Source organism: Nicotiana attenuata, unplaced genomic scaffold (assembly GCF_001879085.1).
Source record: "Nicotiana attenuata strain UT unplaced genomic scaffold, NIATTr2, whole genome shotgun sequence".
In the NCBI taxonomy this organism is placed as follows: Eukaryota; Viridiplantae; Streptophyta; class Magnoliopsida; order Solanales; family Solanaceae; genus Nicotiana; species Nicotiana attenuata.
The window spans coordinates 99,614-121,671 of NW_017670280.1; the positions used below are offsets into that span (position 1 = coordinate 99,614).

At 40.6% G+C, this 22,058-nt stretch overlaps 1 protein-coding gene across 1 annotated transcript; it reads right to left on the reverse strand.

The window, feature by feature from the left end:
• Positions 1–444: 444 nt before the first annotated feature.
• Positions 445–897, reverse strand: LOC109237183. The gene has a single exon (XM_019403453.1). The coding sequence runs from the start codon at positions 895–897 to the stop codon at positions 445–447; it is 453 nt and encodes a 150-aa protein (XP_019258998.1).
• Positions 898–22,058: the final 21,161 nt, after the last annotated feature.

Below are 22,058 nucleotides of genomic sequence, written 5' to 3' on the forward strand. Positions count from 1 at the left end.
TTCTTTTTTTTTGGAACAATTGGCAAGTTTTTACCCCTGGTATATTTTGGGGTTTATTATCAAAGTGCCTTGGTTTTAACTAAGTTCATACTTAGTTTTGTCCAAGTTTAATATATATAACATTTCGTTTGAGTTTCTATTCTACTCTTTTTTTTGGTAATTAAAATTTCTATTTACCAGGGAGAAATATGTACAAGAGAAACCAAAACTAGTACATTCCATCCTACTCTTCTATGTTCCCCATCCCTCCTTTATCATAAGTATATATCTATCTATTACAAGGATACCAATTAAGACTATTCTTCCTTGCTTCTATGTATTTGTTACTCCTGTAGTGAAGTTCTTGGACAATCTTCATGCATATTGCTTCCCATCCCCTTGTTTTTGCCTGAAAGATTCTTGCATTACGTTCCTGCCATACATAGTACACTGTTGCAACTAAGGCTACTTGAATAGTTCTGACTTTGGGTTCCTTTTCCTGGCTATGTATACAGCCCATGCCAGTTCTTGCTCCCATCCCTGTACTTCCCTACTCATTCCTTGCCAAGCTAGTATCTTGTTCCATAGTGATTTTGAGTATTCACACTCAAAGAACAAGTGTTGAACACTCTCTTTCTCTGTTCTGCAGAGTACACATTCAACTTCTACATGCATGCCCCATTTCTGAAGCCTATCCTTCGTGTATAGTCTACCATGAGCTGTCAATGTTAGCAGGAAAGTCCATCGTGGGCATCCTGCATTCTGGCATACTACCTTCTTCCATCTCACCTTTTCAAATGAGCCACGCAACCTGTGATATATTCCTTTGATACTGCATTTCTTGGTTCTCTTTACTTCTTCATAACTGAAGCCTGCCTTCTCAAGTGTCTCCTGTGCTTTAAGTATCTTTTCCACCATCTAAGATGCTTGCTTCACCTGAATACCCCATACTTCTCTGCCTTTAATGTAGTAACTGTGAATCCATTGGATCCATAATTTGTTCTTTTCTCTGCATAGGTCCCAGTAGTGTTTACATACTGCTGCTTTATTCCACAGTGCTATATTCATTATGTTAAATCCTCCTGCTGTCTTGGGCATGCAAATCTTTTCCCATGCTAATAGGGCTTTCTTAGACACATTGCTCTCACCTGTCCATAGGAAGCTCCTGCAAATTGCCCCTATTAACTTTGTAATCTTCTTAGGCAGCACAAATATTTGTACCCAGTATGTCTGCAATGAGAATAGAACACTTTTACTAAGCTGTATTCTTCCAGCATAGGATAAAAAACTTGTAGTCCGTGATGTTATTCTTCCTACTATCTTCTCAACCAAAGGTTGGCACTGTGCTATAGAGATTCTCCTGGTGCTTAATGGAACTCCTAGATATCTCACAGGTAGTTCTCCCTTTTGTATTCCCAGGAAATTTAGTATCTTCTCTTGGTCCTCTTGTGTGACTCCTCCACAGAATAATGAGCTTTTGTTTTTGTTGATCTTCAGCCCAGATGCTTTTGAGAACTCTTGAAAACCATTGAATAATAATTGGACTGACTTCAAATCTCCCCTGCAAAACAGTAAAAGATCATCAGCAAACCCAAGTTACAAGATTTGCATCTTTGCACATTTGGGGTGGTAATTAAAATCTGGATTGTTGTTGCGCAATTTCAGCTTCCTTGTCAGGTACTCCATTGCAAGCACAAACAAATAAGGGGACAGAGGGTCCCCTTGTCTTAAGCCTCTTTTTGCTTCAAAAGGTCTTGTTTGAACCCCATTAATCAGAATGGTATATGTGACTGTCCCCATACAACTCATTATCCATCTAACAAATTGTGTTGGGAAGGCTAAAGCATGCAACATTTGTTCCATAAATTCCCACTCTATTGAATCATAGGCTTTCTGCATGTCTAGCTTCATCATGCATCTAGGAGACATTCCTTTCCTCCCATAACCTTTAACCAACTCATGACTCAAGATAATGTTATCAGTGATAGCTCTCCCAGGTACAAAGGCAGCCTGAGTATTATATTCCAAATCATCCATTACACCCTGTAACCTTCTAGTTAATACTTTAGAAATCACCTTATAAAGCACTGTGCAGCATGAGATTGGTCTGAACTCTTTGATACTTATGGGATTTTTGACTTTAGGGATCAAAGTTATGGCAGTACAATTCACTGGTTTGTACATTTGTGCAGTATCAAAGAACTCCTCAATTGCCTGTGTTACATCATCTCCTATAGTTCCCCATGCTCTTTTGAAAAATACAGCATTAAAGCCATCATATCCTGGAGTCTTCATGTCACTTATCTCTTTCAATGCCTCTCCTATTTCTTCCTTGGTTACCTGTCTGATCAGATTCATTTGTTGTTCTCTGCTTATGATTGTTCCCATTCTGATTACATTAGGATTAATAGCTGGGATGGATTCATCTTTTGATCCTAGAAGCTTCCTGTAGTAGCCAAGAATTTCTGCCTCTATTTCATCATCAAGTACTAGCTGCCTTCCCATATCATCTGTTATCATTTGGATTCCATTTGTATTGTTCCTGTGCTTCATTTGTGCAAAGAAGTACCTTGAATTGGAATCTCCCAGCTTCAGCCATTGCACCCTTGATTTTTGCTTATATACACTTTCCTCTATCATCACCCATTTTTCTAACTTTTGTTTCGGTACTTTCTCCTTCTCAATTAACTCAGTATCTAGCATTTTGTTACTCATGTCTTCCTGTACTGTTTGTAGCTCATCTCTTGTCTCCTTGATTCTTCCTTCAATTCCTTTGTAGTGTTTTGTGTTTATCTCCTTAATAAATTCCTTAGTCTTCTTTAATTTCTGCCAAACTGTTTGCATCTTTCCACCTTCCCTTCCTTCCTTCCAAGCCATTTCAACTTGTTGGATAAAAAGTGGATGGTCTGCAATGCAATTTAGAAATCTAAAAGGCCTGCTTTTCTTTGTCTGCATCTGTATGATCATCAACTTCAAAGGGGAATGATCTGATATTAGTGGCTCTAACACCTGTATTCTCAAGCTAGGCATAGTCATCATCCATTCTGTATTCACTAGTCCCCTGTCTATCTTGCTATATGTGTGATGATTGGTCCATGTATAATCCCTTCCCACATACTGCAGTTCATTCATACCTGTGTCCATCATGTATTTTCTTGAAGTCTTTTACTTCTATGTCCTGCACTTCTGTTCCATGCTGCCTATCTGTTACCTGTAGCACAGCATTGTAGTCCCCCATTGCAAGCCAGGGTCCTTGTTGAATGCCGTTGATATGTCTCAACTTCTCCCACATAGCTTTCCTATCATTGATGGTATGAAGACCATATAGTGCTGTAAAACCAAAATTGACTGGTTTTGATTTCACTCTAATCTGCCCATGAATAATCTAATCATCTACTTCACTAGGATAAAAAATGTAGATTCTAGGATCCCACATTACCCATATTCTTCCTTTCTCTCCTGTTCTTGCATTTGAAATCCATTTCCAACCTGGAGCTATCTTTTTGATTATTTCTTTGGTTTTCATTTCTTTGACCCTATGTTCTACTAATGCTATAACAGCTTTATTGTTTATTCTAATGAACTCCTTTACTTCTTTCTGCTTGTACACTTTATTCGGTCCTCTGACATTCCAAGTAATAACACTCATACTGGAATGAAATAAGGATGGTGGTAATACCCCTGGTCTCCTTGGCTGCTAGGTTGGCTAGTACCCGCTTCTTCATTTCTTTGGTTAATCATCAAGCTCTGAAAACCATTAGTCTTATCAACACTATGGTCCTCATTTTGTTTGGCTTTAGTTGCTCTAGCCGCAGATTTGCCAACCACTGTGATCCACCCTGCTTCCTTGCTTTGCATTTCATCAGTTCCTTGTTCCGGATCAGCCCTCTTATTGTCTGAACTTTCTTGCGTCTGCTCATTTTCCTTAGTCACATTGCCTCCTTCTTTTTCAGTTATGACCCATATCATTCTACCCTTGGTTGCCTTCTTCTGCTGCACTTTTCTTTGTTGTTGCACAGGCTTCCTATTTTCATCACAATCATGTCCTATTTTCAAACATTTACTGCAATATTTTGGTTCCCAATCATACTCCACCTCCTGTACTAATTCCTTCCCTTTAGGGTCCTGTAGCTTCACCTGCCTTGTAAGGGGCTTGGTGATGTCCATTTCTACAAGTAACCTAGCATATGATACTCGAATTGCTCCAGTTGTACATTCATCAGCATAGATAGGATTACCTAGGGCACTTCCTATTTTGCTTAAAGCAGTCATACTCCACCAGTTAATGGGTAAGTTGGGCAACTTAACCCATAATGGGATTGTCTTTAACACTTCATCGTGGATATTGAAATCCTCCGACCATGCCTTCATAATAATTGGCCTATTATTAATCGTATGTGGCCCAGAATACAATACTTGGTCCCTTTCCTCCACACTATTGAATCGCATAATGAAATAATCTTCATTATGATAGTAGATCTGAGGTTTCTTAGAGTACTTACCCATTGAATTCACAAATCTGTCCATAGCTCCAATAGTGGGAGATTCACCTATCACGTATATCACAATAGCATTCTTCCATTTCTCAGTCTCCTGCTCTATATCCTCAGCTTCAATCTTCACAATTTTCTCATTATTCTGCACAATTGGGGCAATAAACTGGAGGTTCATACCCTCCATAGCCAATTTGTTCCCACCCACCACATTTGCCCATGTTTTAGCCCTATTTTTGTCCTGCTTGCCATCTTCTTTAGCTTTCTCTACAGTACCATAATTGCATGGTATTGTTCCATCGGTGTTCTTCTTTGTCCCTTGTTCTTTACTTCCCACCTCATCTCCTCTAGCCATACCTGCCATTGGAGGTGGAGTATTCATCCCTTCCTTCATTTTCCTTTTGGTTCTAGCTAGATCTCCTTCCTCTTTGTTTTTCCCAGCTTGCATGTTTCTAGACTTGGGTCTTTCCTCTGGTTCTTCGATTCGTATCCCTTTTGGAGATACAAACAGTTCTAACACTACATTTCTAGTTGCTTAAGAACGCTGTTCATCCGTTGCATTCTTCTGTTGATTCCGTTTAGGTCTTCCCCTCCCTCACATGGCTTCCGGCGCAGGTTAGCTAGCCACGTTAACTTGCGCCAAGAGAAAAGTTAGAGAGAGAAAATTTTATTAAAGTTTCCGTTCTACTCTTTAATTTGCATTTGAAAATGCTTTAGTATTTCATGATTTCTGAATAGACACGAATTTTTATCAAAGAGGGCCCTTTAATAAATGACACTAATGAAGAAGACATATCAACTTCATATTGGTGTATACATATGAAAGAAGTAGGAAAATACATATTTCAAAGAAATCTCGTGAATAATTTGAGGAAGTTTTGTATTTTGAACTTTCAAATTTATATAACACTTTACATGTATTCAAGTAACTTTTTGTATAACATCTACAAACTTTCATGATTGTTTTCTTTACAACAGATTTCACAAATTTCTAGGGTATATTTAGCAACCCATAACTAAACATTGCCTTTAACCTTAGTACTCGTAGGATCTTATAATTTATGTCCGTGAGTTTACACTTTATGAAAGCTTAATACAAAAGGTTTTTGATTATGACTTGCTTTCTTGGCTCTTGATTGGCTCTACTTTTGATTGCTCTTGACTTTTGATTTTTGGGTCAATCCAGGCTTGAACTGACTTTCAATCTTCTTTGACTTGCAGTCTTCTTTGCTTGCTACCTATAGTACCCTAAGTGTTAGAGCCTTGAAGTATGAAATTTCGAGCACTTGATCATTCCTTCCGTTTGGTCCATTTCCTGAAAAGGAATATACATACGGGATTCGGAGGTATAATTTTAGATGATGATTGCTTAACCCTTTTTATTTTCATCAGAAAGGTCGCAACCCAGACCAGGGATGATTTTGCATCCCGCGTGTCTTTTAGGTCTAAAATCATCATTTGGTGTGGGCTAGCTTTGTGCCTATCTTCTAAAATGGTTAGTATAATTAAAAAAAGAATAAATCTAAACCTTGCATAAATGATAACTGGCCGGGGGTTTTCCCTTTCAGAAGTAATACTTCTTCAAATGAACAACATTCGAATTTGATGGGAGTACTTTGTCGTCCATTGTTTCTAATTCATATGCGCCCTTTCCAGTAATACCTCGAATCCTGTAAGGTCCTTCCCAATTTGGGCTCAATTTTCCTACATTGGCCGCTTTTGATGATTGAAACACTTTTTTTAGTACGAATTCCCCAATATTGAAGTACCTAAGATGAGCTTTCCGATTGTAATATCGCTCAATAATTTGCTTCTGCGCTGCCATCCTTATTAGAGTTGTTTCTCTCATTTCTTCAAGCAAATCGAGATTTGCTCGCATCTCTTCCTCATTTGATTCTTCGATTTCTTGGATGTACATCGTACTTGGTTCTCCTATTTCAAGTGGAATTAAGGCTTCGGCACCATACACAAGTGAGATGGAGTCTCTAATGTACCTTTTTTTGTTGTTGTTCGGTAAGCCCATAAGACTCCTGGTAACACTTCTGGCCACTTACCTTTTGACTCCTCTAATCTTTTCTTCAAGTTATTAATAATAACCTTGTTCGTTGATTCAGCTTTTCCATTAGCGCCACAGGATGATAAGGTGTTGTATTTATCCTTTTAATTTGCCAACTTTGAAAGAATTCTGTGATTTTCGCGCCTATGAATTACGAGCCATTATCACAAAAGATTTCTTTTGGAACTCCAAACCGGCATATGATATTTCGCCAAATAAAGTCCTTGACTTCTTTTTTCCACACCTGTTTGAAGGCACCTGCTTCTACCCACTTGGTAAAATAATCGGTTAGTACTAGTAGAAATCGTACCTTTCCTTTGGCTTGGGGTAGCGGACCCACGATATCCATCCCCCACTTCATAAAAGTCCATAGTGCAATAACCGGATGTAATAACTCTGCTGGGCGATGCATGTTGTTACCATATCGTTGGCATTTGTCACATTTGGCCACAAATCTTTCTGCATCTTCTTCCATTTTTGGCCAATAATATCCTGCTTTAATTAGAGTTTTTACCAAGAATCTTCCTCCTGCGTGATTTCCACAGTGTCCCTCATGTACTTCTCTCATCTCATACTCTGTTTGACAAGGTCCAAGACACCTTGCTAAAGGTCCACCGAACATCTTTCGATATAAGTTGCCTCAATCCAAGCAATAACGAGCAGCTTTTCGTCAAAGTGCCTGAGCCTTTTTCTTATCTTCAGGTAGAATCCCTTACTGCAAAAAATTAACGATCTCGTTTCTCCAATCCCAAGTTAAATTATTGAAATTTATCTTGTTTTTGTCCTGATCGAGTGACGAATGACACAAATGTATTAGGGAAGCATTTTCTTCATTCGTCATTTCTGCAGCGAATGCAAGATTAGCCAGCGCGTCTGCTTTAGCATTTTCTTCCGTGGGTATTTGCACGATTTTCCAAGATTGGAATTGTCTGATTAAATCTCGCGCCTTTTCCAAATATTGTTGCATCCTTGCTTCTCTAGCTATATAAGTCCCATGCATTTGATTAACTACAAGCTGCGAGTCGCTCTTGATTATAATCTGCACTATTCTGAGCTCTCGTGCCAATTCTAGACCTGTAATTACAGCTTCATATTCTGCTTCATTGTTAGTAATGGGATGACATTTTATTGCTTGCCTTATAGTTTCTCCCGAAGGTGGGATTAGAACAATGCCTAAACCCGCTCCTTTAACATTTGAGGAGCCATCAGTAAATATGGTACAAGTACCTCGATTAGACCTGTTGAATACCTGCGATTCTTTTTCTACTTCCGTTACTATCCCTGGGTTGAAATCTGCCACAAAATCTGCTAAAACATGTGGTTTTTGTTGCAACCAAAACACCCACGCAAGTGTACGTGGTCGTCAAGTAATAGAGTAGTGAGTAGAGTAGCATTCCCACGAAGACTTGTGATTAACTATTGACTTATTCAAACTCAATTAACTTATCGATTCAAGAGATTTCTCACAAAATATAGAAGTGACTAATTTACTACCTAAAATTATCAAGCAATGAATTAACTCGAAATCAACCGAAACAAATAGCAACTTCAAATAACAATCAGTAGGAGAGAATATTCCAGGGTCACGAGTTAGCTAACAATCGTGTTGCGTTCTTGGCTTAAAATGACTAATTGATTTATCTGGATTGTTGATTGACAAGGTTGATATTACTCATAAGAATCTGTCGAATCCTTACTCGCCTATTCAAGTTAACTTAATGCCTATATGTCTATGGAATTAAGATTAAAAAGAATGCATTTACAATTCCTGTATTTCAACCAAGCAAGGCAATTAGGTATATGTCTATCCTAATTGCGAATCCGTTCCTCGATGCCCAGGTTCAAGAACTTGCTATATTTAATTCTATATGTAATCTAGGGTTCCCACTTTCGAGTTTAACTCTAGATTCGTAGATAGTATTTCACTGTTAGCTACTCACCAAAATAATAAAAAACAGATTTAAATAAACAACCCAATATGATAAAATCAACTTCGTCAAATTAAACTTCAAAAATCAACATTCATGTTTCACCCATGACCCTAGAACAATAGGGTTCTTAGCTACTCATGTTCATACAATCATAAAAAATAATGTTTACATAAAATCAATGAGTACTAGAAACGGGATGGAAGAATTGATCAAATCTGTGCTCCTGAGTGTTTGGCTCTTTTGTTCTCCTCTCAAAGTCACGTTCCCCCTCCAAAATGGGTTTAGGCTGGCTTTTATATCAGTTGGGGGCGTCTTGGGGTCAAAATACCTGATTCCTAGTCGGAATAGGGCAATATCATGCCTCGAGCATCCAGGGCAGTGTGGGACGCTGGCCCTGGCGCTAAAAAATTGAGTCTTCTGTAAAGTGCGCCACAGAAGACTGTGGCGCCCCACGCTGGCTGTGGCCCTCAAATTTCACTTTTTGCTTTTTCTTCCCAATTTCGCTCCAATTCGCGTCATTTCGTCCCAAATTGCATCCGAATGATTCCTACACATAGAAATACCACAAATGAGCACAAATTATCATATTAAACATCTCAAATCATCTAAACATGAGCAAAATGCGAGGCGATATATATCAAAATATACATACATTAAATCGATTATTAACACCCACACTTAGACTCTTGCTCGTCCTCGAGCAATGGAACTATATTAATCCCCCAAAACATACTTATCACTATGAAAGAGAATTTCACAATTAATTCAATCAAATACCCTACCTTTTGACTATGATCGATATCGGCAATTAAGCATGAACACACGAATTTCACATTCTTCCCGTTTTTAAACTAGCCCAAGTATATACAATGCTATTCAACCAACTCAAGCAACCTCTTCACAACCATCTTACCTCAAGAGACAACTCGTCACCACTAAGCATCCTCAACTCACACACTCACCCAACAAAAGAAAGTGTACAACATTACCATCAAGTGTCCTCACCACAAGCAAAAGAATGAATATCAAAGTAGTCCACACATTCAAATATGTCATTGAACATAAATTAAGGACATCACACAATTGAACAACATTCACTCACCCTCACAAAGAATTCATGTGCATCCCGTGGTCGTACCATAAGCTTTCCCGTAGTGTGCATCTCTACTAATCTAAGCTAGCCAAATCTAGGATCAATTAGGACTTTAAGGTTGTAATGTAGGCTAAGGAACGGGTAGGATACATTTAGGTATAATGACTAACCCTCCTAAGCACTTTAACACACTACATCACAAATCAAACACCTTATCTTTTCAACCCCTTCACTTGTCATACACCGTATATAACATGGCCCTATTTTCAATTAAGCACCTATATGGATTCATTAGCACGAATGAGAAAGATTAGGAGGTGTGTATCTTTTTACATTATTTGAGCTTTTATTTGCTTATTCTTGCAATTTTTTTTCTTTTTCTTCACACACACCATGCATTGAAGTTCATAAGCTAGTGCCTTNCCGGAGGCCTTCCTTTCTCACGGGAATCCTCCCACGTCTCGAACCACGAAAGCGCTGCTCCCCTCAACCTGTATGAAGCCAACTCAACCCCCTCTGTTTCGGTAGCCTTCATTACTCGAAGGGTCTTACACATCTCATCAAGGAAATCCTGCGGATCGGCCTCTAGGTCTGTGCCTGAGAATTCTGGAGGGGCCAATCGTAGAAACTGGTGGACTCTGGAGCTGGCGAAATCTCCCTGTACGCTGGAGGACACGGGGGCATCATGAGATCTCTGGGCCTGGGCGGCCACTAACTGGGTCAACATACGCATGGCTCCTCTGAGGTCCCCATCAGAAACCCCGGGACCGGGAGCCGGAACTGCACCAGAATCGGGAATATCGGCGGGAGGGGTGGTGGCACCCTCTGCCGCTGCTGGAACAGGAACATGCTGGTCTGGAACAGATGGGCCAGGTAGGTTCAAGACCGGGGAGTCACTCTCACCCACGGCATAAGGTACATGATTCATAGCCTCACTCGGGGTGGCATTGGCCCCAAGGCCGAGTCTAGCTCTCTTCTTAGGTGCCATTACTAAAAAATTCGTAACAAAGTACGAGTAAGACATAGATAGTTTCACGTTTCACTTCACCGCACGATACAGAATAACAAAGAAGTGGGAAATTTCCTAAATGTCCATGCAGCCCCCCACTTATAGATGTGGTCGACTTCACACCGATAAGTAGGGCTCTACTAGACACGGCTCCGAGACATCCTAGGACTCCTTTAAACCTTAGGCTCTGATACCAAGTTTGTCACGTCCCAAATTCAAAGGACTTGACCGGCGCCCGACCGGGTATCCCCGGTCAAGCGGACCTAGGTGCCTTTCCTAACCCACGTGTCACCCCATGTCTTCCTTACTCAATATTCCAAGGATTAGCCGTATAATTAATTTAGAACACTCTTTTTGCAAAACATACATGCGTACAATATAGTTAATGAAATTACAACTCTTTGCCCAACATGCGAACATAGATTTACACAAGTTCTTAACCCACATCTATTGTCTACGGAGCCTCTAGAGGTACAACAGGATGATACAGTATTTGCCGGTAACAAGGCTCCGGCTATACCTTATGCAAATATCAAAAACAAGATCCCAAAACGAGAGTGGCATGAGCCACGCAGGGCCCCGAAAGGAAAGGGGCTCACCAATTTAGCAGAGGGAAAGTGATGAGGAACTACGGTCGGTGGACTGGAGTACCTGCTATGGATCCACCTACAATCATAACACGAATGTAGCGCCCCCGGCAAAAGGGACGTCAGTACACTGGAATTGTACTGGTATGTATGAACAAACTTTGCTCCAAGTAAACTCAAACCATAAACAAGTAAGTAACAGTAATGGAAACAACAATCAAATCTACAAAGAAGGAACAACCAAGCCAAACAAGTTTACAACCTCTCCTGTTTCCCCTTTCCACATTTCCACATCAATAGATTTCGCATTTTCTCATATTTTTATTTCAACAGTGATTTCGATCACTTTCCACCCTTATTACCTCGTCCACCCTTATTACCTCGGCCACCCTTATCACCACAACCCACACTTTATAACTTCGTGTTGCGGCGCGCAACCCGATCCCACCGTATAGTTTCAATTCACAAACAATCACGACAACAACAATGACAATTCACAAGGATCACAACAACAACAATGACAATTCACAAGGATCACAACAACTTTTCTTAAGAAGCAACAACCACAATTTACAAGTATCTCCATAGCCATCAACACTATTTCCGTCATATTCAACAACTCATATGTGTTTTACGTCACAACAATAATTGTCCACAATGAGCCATAGGTGTTACTATCACAGTTATTCCAGTTATATCACTTACAATTTCCTTCCGTCATTTGTTTCTCAGCTAATGCCACGTATCATAATCACAATCATGCAAATTACACGAATTTCACAATTAACCCACGTAGATGTCACATACCAACCATTCGAACACCAAACAAGGCTATTTTACAAGGTCAAGGTTAGTCATACATACCTGGAGCTGAATTCCTTTTTAATTTCTACTTCCAATTCACCAATAATCTAGCAACGTCAATATAGTGCACAAATTAATACACATAGCTTAGAATTCAAGGTTCAAAATCACTACCCGAACATATTTAGGCTATTAACCCCTTCTTTGCTCCCACCCAATTACTCCCACTAGGTTTTAGGTTATAGAAAGGCATGCATGCATGAGTTCAACCATTATTTTCAAGAACCAATGCATGAGACTGCCCCCCTTAGTTTAAACCAGAAATTCAATGAAAAGGGTTAGGGATTTTACCTGCAAGAAAAGGGGGATGAAGATAAGCTTGAGATTCCCGGCCCGGATAGTTTTGAAGAATCAAATTTTGGAGAAGATGACTTTCTCTCTCAAGACCCTCTCTTCCTCTCTCTTATTTTGTGCAGAAGATCGTTAAAAGAATGAGGGGTTGGGTGTTTTATTACAAAGGGGTCGGGTTTTAAAATTTTGAAAAATAGAAGCCGAGTAAGATCTGCGGTCGCATTCTGCGATCGCAAAATCGAAATGTTGTCCGCAGATTAGACTGCAGAAGTGCCCCCAAAACCCTGAGGGTTCTGTTTAGGTCTGCGACAGGAATGCGGTCCGCATTCCTGTTATGCGGTCGCATTATGCACCGCAGAACTGACCTTCACAAATCCTTGAGGAACTTATGCGACGATTATGCGGTCCGCATATTGATTATGCGATTGCATAATAGACTGCATTTTCAACATTAATTTTGACAACTCTTCTGTTTCACTCTGCGGCAGAAATGCGGTCCGCATACTAGATCTGCGACCGCATTCTGGCCACAGAATTGCATTTTTCTGGAAAATTGATTCTTTTGATTTTTAAAAGCTTAGATCAATACCAAGGGTCCGAACACATTCCTAACGCACATTCGGAGTCGACACCACAAGGTACTAGGTTTTGAGCCAAAAATTTTACGGGGCCTCACACATGGTTCCACTCAAAAGTAAGTCTCCATTCTCTCCCTTACTTCTTTTAGCGAGTAAGCCCCTTAGGAGGTAATGGTTTAACAATCTCAAATCAAGAACAAAGTAGGAGTACGACTTGCAATGTGGGTGCCAAGGAAACGGTCTATAGGCTCAAAGGGGATAGCAATGGGAAAATTTTATTTGTCAGTGACAAGCACCTTCATGGTCAAGCAAGAAACGCCTACGTCATCTCCTAGACTAGAACAACTTAATGATTTCGCGTTGATTAACACACAGCGCAAGTTCTAGACTACACATGATAGCACAGAATATCAACAATCCTCACACACACATGGCACTTGACTCACTCAAGATGGTTCTGTGCGACTCTCAAGTCAAGCAAGCATAGCAAGTTGAGAATTTTTAAGCAACAATGCACTAGGTGGCATACAAGTCAATCAACTGAGAAAAAGGCATCACAGAGTAGGCTACTTACTTTACTTAGGCATTACAATTTAAATCATATATGCAGGAAGACATAGCGCATGCCATAACTTAACTTGCCAACACCAAACATGTCATTAGATCCTTCGGAGCAATCTTAGTTTTCTCCCTTATCCTACTAAAAAAAACTAAACTAGCATACCCGATTCGAGCTACACCCTTGGAAAAGAACCGGTGTCGAAAGAAAATGAAGGGACACTACCTAACTACCTAAAAAAATTTTTTTGTTATTTTTAATCAGACTTTAATCCCTCAAGAAAATTGTCCAACATATCCATCGTCGGAAAAAGTCCAAGCTTTTTCTGATTTTTTTTATTTTTATTTTTTATAATATAGCTAATTTAAACTATGTTAATCTTAAACTAAGCTAAACGGTGATGAAGGAAAAAACAAAAACAAAACAGTAACACTAAAAAAAACAAGTTTATACAATTACAGCTCAAAGAGTATTCCCCCACCCCACACTTAAACAATGCATAGTCCCCGATGCATAATAAATTTAAAAATAGAGTAAGGTGGAAAGAAAGAACTCCCTGCTAGTCGGAGTCTGCCTCCTCAGGATGCCCACCAGTTGCTGCAATGGGCTCATCATCATCTCCTAAGGGCACCAAAGCCATTGGCCCCGTAACTCCATCATCGTCCGCATCCTCATCATCAGATTCCTTGTCAGTGTTTTCATCCTCAGATGGATGAATATGACTACCTGATGTTATGCCCAACATCTCCTTGGAAGAACTGGAGAGTTCACTTCGCAATTGCGTGCGCTCCTCGTTTGATACCCCTAGCCTGCTCATAATAACATTGACGGTTTTGTAAAGATCCTGTTAAAATTTTCGTCCCTCTCATTCCGAGCAGCTTGGGTGAGCTTTGACGTGGACTCTAACAAGGATGTAATGTCTAGCAATGCCTTGGGTACCTCCACTACCTCATTATAGCCTGGGTACTCCGGTACTCCAAAATATAGCATGTACTGTGTCAGGATGTTGCCATAAAAGAACCTTTTGATCCTCCCTCCAAAACGGGTGCGGGCCATCTCCCTAAACATGAGCTCACCCACATTTATGGGGCGCCCGGTCATCAAAAAGTAGATCAAGCACACTCGAGCTCAAGTGCACTCATTATTATGCTCCACAGGCATTAATCTAGCCTATACAAAGTTCTGCCAAACTTTAGCCGTCTTGTTGAAGTCAAACCTAAGCATTTCAAGGTGAATATCCCCCTTTGTCTTGTCCACTTTGCATTGGAATCAACGCCACAAAGTGTGTGACGTATTGCTTGGTAGCGTGGGCTTTTGACAAACTTTCTAAGCCTTCGCGGGTTTGGGTTATCAACTCCCAAAAAGTGACACAAGGCCTCCCTATCCATGGGAATTTTCTTTCCTCTGACGCATGACTCATCCTCTTTCGTGTCCCAGTTTGCATATAATTCTCTGACCATGCTTAGATTTGCAGGGCCCGGACATTCGAGGAACTTATCCATCTTCCTGTCGATCAATGTAGCAAGTACATCGGGGAAGCTCCATTCGAAGGCCTTCACATTTATCCCCATCTCAAACACATATCTCCCGTATGGAACAAAAGTATCATGCCATTTCTTGGCGTCATCTCCTAAAAATTCCAACCGAGGCCGTGATTGCTTTGTAGACCCGCTAGTCACTTGCTTTCCCTTGGCTTGTCGGGAAGAGGTCTCGCCTTGCTTGCATTTCTTTGGAGGGAGAGCAGTGGAGGAGGACTTCCCCACCCCTTTCCTTTAGCGGCACTTTCACGAGCCATAGCAACCTACCCATGACAAACACAAAGATGAGAGTGAATCAAGAAATTTCGCCTAAGATCATTGTGAGGGGCAAAGAGGACCCCACACTTAAACTCGAAGGCTATGCATAATCAAATCACAATATTGGCTCAACATGCATCAATGTGTCATCACAAGGCTATAGGTACTCAAGACTTCCCTATACCGTACAATTCAATTAGTCTAACATGGCTGTAACTTAACTATGGTGCAAGCATAACAAAGCTAAAGTCTACATTACTACACTAAGTTAGTATACTAACTATGACTTACAAAAGTTTACAACAACATACAATTGTCACGACCCCAAACCCGGTCGTGATGGCGCCCAACAATATTGCTAGGCAAGCCTGACCACAATCGTTCCCAAGTTAACCGTAAACCACAAACCGACAATCTAAAGAGATTATAATAGTTTTAGAATAATAATCCAATATTTATAATAGAATAATACTGAGAAAAACACGAAGTCAGATAAAACGCTCCCAAAGACCTGGGGTCACGAGTCTAGAGCCTCTAAAACAATCTGAATAACAATATCTGAACGAAAATACTCAAGTCTGGAAATGTATATATAAATAAAACTGAAATAGGAAGAGTAGTCAGGTCCTGCGAACGTCAAGCAGCTACCTCAACAACTCTGAATAGCTCTGGAAAACAAGGACTGCTCAGCTAAGCCTTCGGTGTACCTGAATCTGCACACAAGGTGCAGGGAGTAGGGGTGAGTACTACCGACTCAGTGAGTAATAAGCATATAAAATGTTTGAAGATAAAAAATCCACGAAATGCCACAAAGTAAAGCTAAAACTAACAGTCCAACACCTAACTACGAACTAACAGCAAAACAACTTCAACTATATCAGTCAAGTATAATGTAAAGATGCAATGCAATGCACATGACCGCTACGGCGCGTAGCCCGATCCATTTAATGTCGACGGCGCTCACTGGGGGTGTGTACAGACTCCGGAGGGGCTCCTTCAGCCCAATCGCAATATAATCATACGATTTGCTGCGGCGTGCAGCCTGATCCATACTCAGTCCACAATATGCATATGAGTCACGTAACAGATTTAATTAATTTCCCAATTTCCAATTTATTAAGAAGAATATACTTTAGATATTTAACTTCAGGAAAAGTGACTTAGCGTTTCATAACAGTGATTAAACACAGGACTGAGATCATTGATTATACAAAGCATGCTATCACAATGACAATCATCCTCTAAGGATGCTACAGATCGGCACAAGGCCCCAAACACGGCAATAAGCCCAGATATATTCAATACAGGGTGCGTATCAGTCGCCAATATAGAAATATTCTTGTTCGGGAGGGACTAAGTCTCAATCCCCAGTCATAACTAATCCCGCACCTGCCATGGGGTGCGAGTCACGCCCTACAATAGCGTCACAATGTGATAAGCCGGGGTTTCAAACCCTCAGGCCATCATATACACCAACTACTCACCTCTAACCGGCCGTAGAATGGTCCGCAATGCCTTTTCCTTTCGTATCGACCTCCTCGCGCGTCGAATCTAGTCAAAATCACAACGAATACATAAATATGGGTTAAAGAAACATAACCCAATCAAAAATACTCGAAAAGTACTAAAATTCACGAAGTTGGTAAAACTCGAGCCCCGGGCCCACTTCTCGAAAAATTTCCGAAAATCACACCAACAGATTCCTCGTCTCGCCACGAGTCCGTGCATATAAAGTTTACCAAAATCGGAGCTCGTTTGACCCTCCAAATTCCATTTTTACATCACAGCTTTCCAAGCCCTAGCCTGACCCGTTTTTGATGAATTTTCTACAATTTACATGTAATTTCTACCATAAATTCGAATATTTAGGCCAAGGAACTTACCTCCAAGTGATTCTCAGTCAAAACCCTCGAATTTCCTTGTTCAAAGCTCTTAAGAACGTCAACAATGGAGGAAAAATATGAAAGGGTCGCGGATGAAATATTATTTTAAAACCCTTCTGTCGCCCAGCAATTTTCGCTTCTGCGGTCCCGCTTTCGCTTAGCGGTTCACTTAGAAGCCCGGACTCCGCTTATGCGACGCGAAGTCCGCTTCTGCGGTTCCTCCAAAAGACCGCTTCTGCGGCACCTTGTCGCTATGCGGACCCGCTGGTGCGAGCTACTTCCGCATCTGCGGAATTTTTCCCTAGCCCGCCACGACCGCTTCTGCGACCACGTATCCGCTCTACGGTACCGCTTTCTGCGGTCCATTTCCGCAGAAGCGGAAACACCAGATGACAAAAATCTGACCTGCAATTACACCTCAAATCTCTTGTTTAACCACCCGGAATTCACCCCGAGGCCCTCGGGACCTCAACCAAATGCACAGATATGTTCTATTACTTCATTCAAACTTGCTCGTAACATAAAAACACTATCATAAACACCAAAATCATCGAATTACCACAGATTCAAGCCTAAGTTAAACTAAAACTTCCGAAACTTGCATTTGATCTAAAACCCGACCTAAACACCTCCGAATGATCTGAAACTTTGCACGCATATCCAAAATCACCTAATGGAGCTACTGCAACTCTCGGAATTCCATTCCGACCCTCGGATCAAAATCTCACCTACCATCCGGAATTCGCCAAAATCCAACCTTAGTCAATTCAAGCCTAATTCTACACCGGAACTCCAAATTCAATTCCGATTGCGCTCCTAAGTCACAATTCATCCCCCGAAACTAGTCGAATCATCGGAAATCCATTCCGAGCCTTCTAACTCATAAGTCAACATTCGGCTGACTTTTCCAAACTAACCTTCTCATAAAGAGACTTATTGTCTCATTCCCAACCGAACTCTATCCGAATTACTTCAAATTTTCCAAACACATATAATGAAACATATAGAAGCATAAAACGGGGAAAACGGGGCGGTAACTCCCGTAACGACGGGTCGGGTCGTTACAACAATACCCAAACACCCCACACTTCGCCCAAACTCAAATACAACTATACTCGGCTACTTAGACTTCACCGATGCTCAAATTTACTCTCTTAAGCAACTTAGCAAACACCTTGTGGGCATCAATTTTTCTTCTCTTATTTCAACAATGGTGGAACAAGGTGGCCCTACCAAATTTACATGAAGTAGAGGGAATTATAGTTTACTACTTCAAACAAAAATTCACAACCAAATTGTGCACCAAATTTCGTGTACACTAAGGTCACCCCCCATACAAGAAAGCATATTTAAGAAACCTAGGGGATTGGGGATTGTTAGAAAAAGAAGACTAAACTTACACAAAAAAAATTCAAAATACAAGAAAAGAGATACAAAGAAGAACATACCTATGGGTCTTGAGATGTAATTTAGCAAGAAAGATTGAAGAATTTGAGAGATAAAGAAATCGAGGCAGAGAAGAAGAGAAGATCGGCAGAAGCGCGAGAGTGAAATGGAGGGGTTTTGAGTTTTAGTTATTTTAATTTAGGTGGGAGATGGGTTTAGGTAACTGGTTATGGGTTAGGGTGTGTGTGTGTATGGGTAATGGGGTTGGGTTATTTGGGTTTTGGTTTTAATTAAATGAGTAAAATGAAAAGAAAAAAAATATTGTTACCTGACCCGCCAGCCCAGCGACCCACACTGGGGCTGGCGTTGAGTTTTTGGGAGCTACTGTAAAGTGCGGCCCAGCCAGCGTGGGGCACTGGGCTGGGTGCTCAGTTTGCTGTTTTCTATTTTTTATTTATTATTTTATAAAATCCCGATTACCCGAGTACTCAATACATAATTTACACACACCCCACACCATCCCCACCTAAGATTCTATACAACTACAAACACAACAAAAAAATTTAGTCTACTCTAACTAAAAGAAAACAAAAATTAAGCTACGAAAGCAATAAAAATTGGGTTGCCTCCCAACGAGCGCCTGATTTAACATCGACACATTTTTAAGCATCGGCCAAGTCCACCAAGGTCTTGTGACGTGCAATGTCACCACCCCAATAATATTTTATTCTCTGGCCATTTACCAAGAAGGTACCACTTGAGCTCGTATCACGTAATTCCACAGCTCCATGAGGCCTCACACTTACCACAACAAAAGGACCTGCCCAACGAGACTTAAGCTTTCCGGGGAAAAGCTTCAACATCGAATTGAACAAGAGAACTTCCTGACCCGGCTCAAACTCTCGATGTTGGATGTGCTTGTCATGTTACCTCTTAGTCTTTTCTTTTCTTTGGCACTTCCTCTATTTCCCTCTCGTTTCTGAGTGTAACTGCATTAACTTGAGGGTTCTTTTCTGTATCACTGGGGAGAGCGCCTGTAGGTCTAGTATTTTTATTTATTGCTAACTACCCCATTTTCCTCTCAAGATTTCTGAAATCAGTCTTGAGCTATTGATTGTCAAGCAACAACTTCTTCGACAGATCATTCGTAGTCTCTTCTACCTGTTGAGGTGGCTTCTGAGGTTGATTGAAATTTCCTTGGGGTCTATAATGATTCTGATTCGACTGATTTCTACCCCATGAGAAGTTGGGATGATTCTTCCAATTTGGGTTGTAAGTGTTCCCATATTGTGCATGCTGATTCATTGGACCTCTGCTATGTTGCCCCACATAGTATATAGATTCAGGATTCGTGGGGCACATGTCACTCATATGACTGTCACCACATAGTTCGCAACAAATAGGCATTTGTTGTACATGTTGTATCTGTTGTGTTTGTTGCATTGTCATTCTATTCATCTGATTTGCCAATTTTGCTATATCGGCTCTCATGGCTGAGAAGTTATCAAGCTCAATCAACTCGGCTGCTTTCTCTTTAATTGCCCTTTGTGAATCCCCATCTCCTTGCCAATTATGATCATTAGCAGTGAAGTTATTTAGCAAGAGTTGGATTTCACTGTACGGTTTCGCCATGCAACTACCGCCACAAGCTGAATCAAGATTCATCTTTAATGCATCATCTAGCCCATCAACAAAAGTGTGACCCAATACCTCATCAGTCTGACAATGATGCGGGCAGTCTCTAAGTAGCTTCTTGTATCTTTCCCAAGCTTAACGAAGTGTCTCGCCATCCCGTTGTTCGAACCCAAGAATCTGACTCCTCAATGAATTTGTCTTCTTAGTGGGGAAAAACTTGACTAAGAATTTCCTTGCTAGATCATCCCAAGTGTGGATTGAGTTCACGGGCTCTTTTTGCAACCATTCCTTAGCGTCCCCCAGAAGTGAAAAGGGAATACTGTCAGCCTGACATAGTCCTTGGAAACGTTTGGATAATTGTAAGTGTCCGTAATTTCCAAGAAATTTTGAATGTGCCTCTGCGGGTCTTCATGAGATAGACCCACATATTGCCCTGTGGACTAAATAAGTTGTACCATGTACTGTTTGAGTTCAAAATGCCCTGTGATCTCAGGCTTCGCAATAGCCTGAGTCATATTAGCACGATTGGGCCTTGCGGCTTCTATCACCGCACGCTCTTCATTACCTGCCATCTCTATTGGCTATGGTTGAACTACAATGTCCAACTCTCCTGCTATTCTCATTCTAGCTTCGACTTCCCTCCTCACTCTATGAAGTGTTCGTTCAATTTCAAGATCAAGAGGAAGGAGATTGTTTGCGCTTCTACTCCGCATTCAAGAGAAGAGCTTGTGTTAACACAAACAAGGTAAATTGAACATTAAAACTTGAACAAATAACTAATAAAAGCTTAACTCAGTCAAGTTGCTAATTTCTAAGTCCCCGGCAACGGCGCCAAAAACTTGTTGCAACCAAAACACCCTCACAAGTGTACGTGGTCGTCAAGTAATAGAGTAGTGAGTAGAGTATCATTCCCACGAAGACTTGTGATTAACTATTGACTGATTCAAACTCAATTAACTTATCGATTCAAGAGATTTCTCACAAAATATAGAAGTGACTAATTTACTACCTAAAATTATCAAGCAATGAATTAACTAGAAATCGACCGAAACAAATAGCAACTTCAAATAACAATCAGTAGGAGAAAATATTCCAGGGTCACGAGTTAGCTAACAATCGTGTTGCGTTCTTGGCTTAAAATGACTAATTGATTTGTCTGGATTGTTGATTGACAGGGTTGATATTACTCATAAGAATATGTCGAATCCTTACTCGCCTATTCAAGTTAACTTAAATGCCTATATGTCTATGAAACTAAGATTAAAAAGAATTCATTTACAATTCCTGTATTTCAACCAAGCAAGGCAATTAGGTATATATCTATCCTAATTGCGAATCCGTTCCCCGATGCCCATGTTCAAGAACTTGCTCTATTTAATTCTATATGCAATCTAGAGTTTCCACTTTCGCGTTCAACTCTAGATTCATAGATAGTATTTCACTGTTAGCTACTTAGCAAAATAATTAAAAACAGAATTAAATAAATAACCCAATATGATAAAATCAACTTCGTCAAATTAAACTTCAAACATCAACATTCATGTTTCACCCATGACCCTAGAACAATAGGGTTCTTAGCCACTCATGTTCATACAATCATAAAAAATAATGCTTTCAAACACAAAATCAATGAGTACTAGAAACGAGATGGAAGAATTGATCAAATCCGTGCTCTCGAGTGTTTGGCTCTTTTGTTCTCCTCTCAAAGTCACGTTCCCCCTTCAAAATAGGTTTAGGTTGGCTTTTATATCAGTTGGGGGCGTCTTGGGGTCAAAATACCCGAGTCCTAGTCGGAATAAGGCAATATCACACCTCGAGCGTCGAGGGCAGCGTGGGGCGCTGGCCCTGGCGCTCAAAAATTGAGTCTTCTGTAAAGTGCGCCACAGCCAGCGTCCCTCAAATTTCACTTTTTGCTTTT

Bases quoted from the DNA above. Each gene is read 5' to 3' on its own strand.
- LOC109237183 (XM_019403453.1), bottom strand. From the start codon at position 897: ATGGTGGAAAAGATACTTAAAGCACAGGAGACACTTGAGAAGGCAGGC.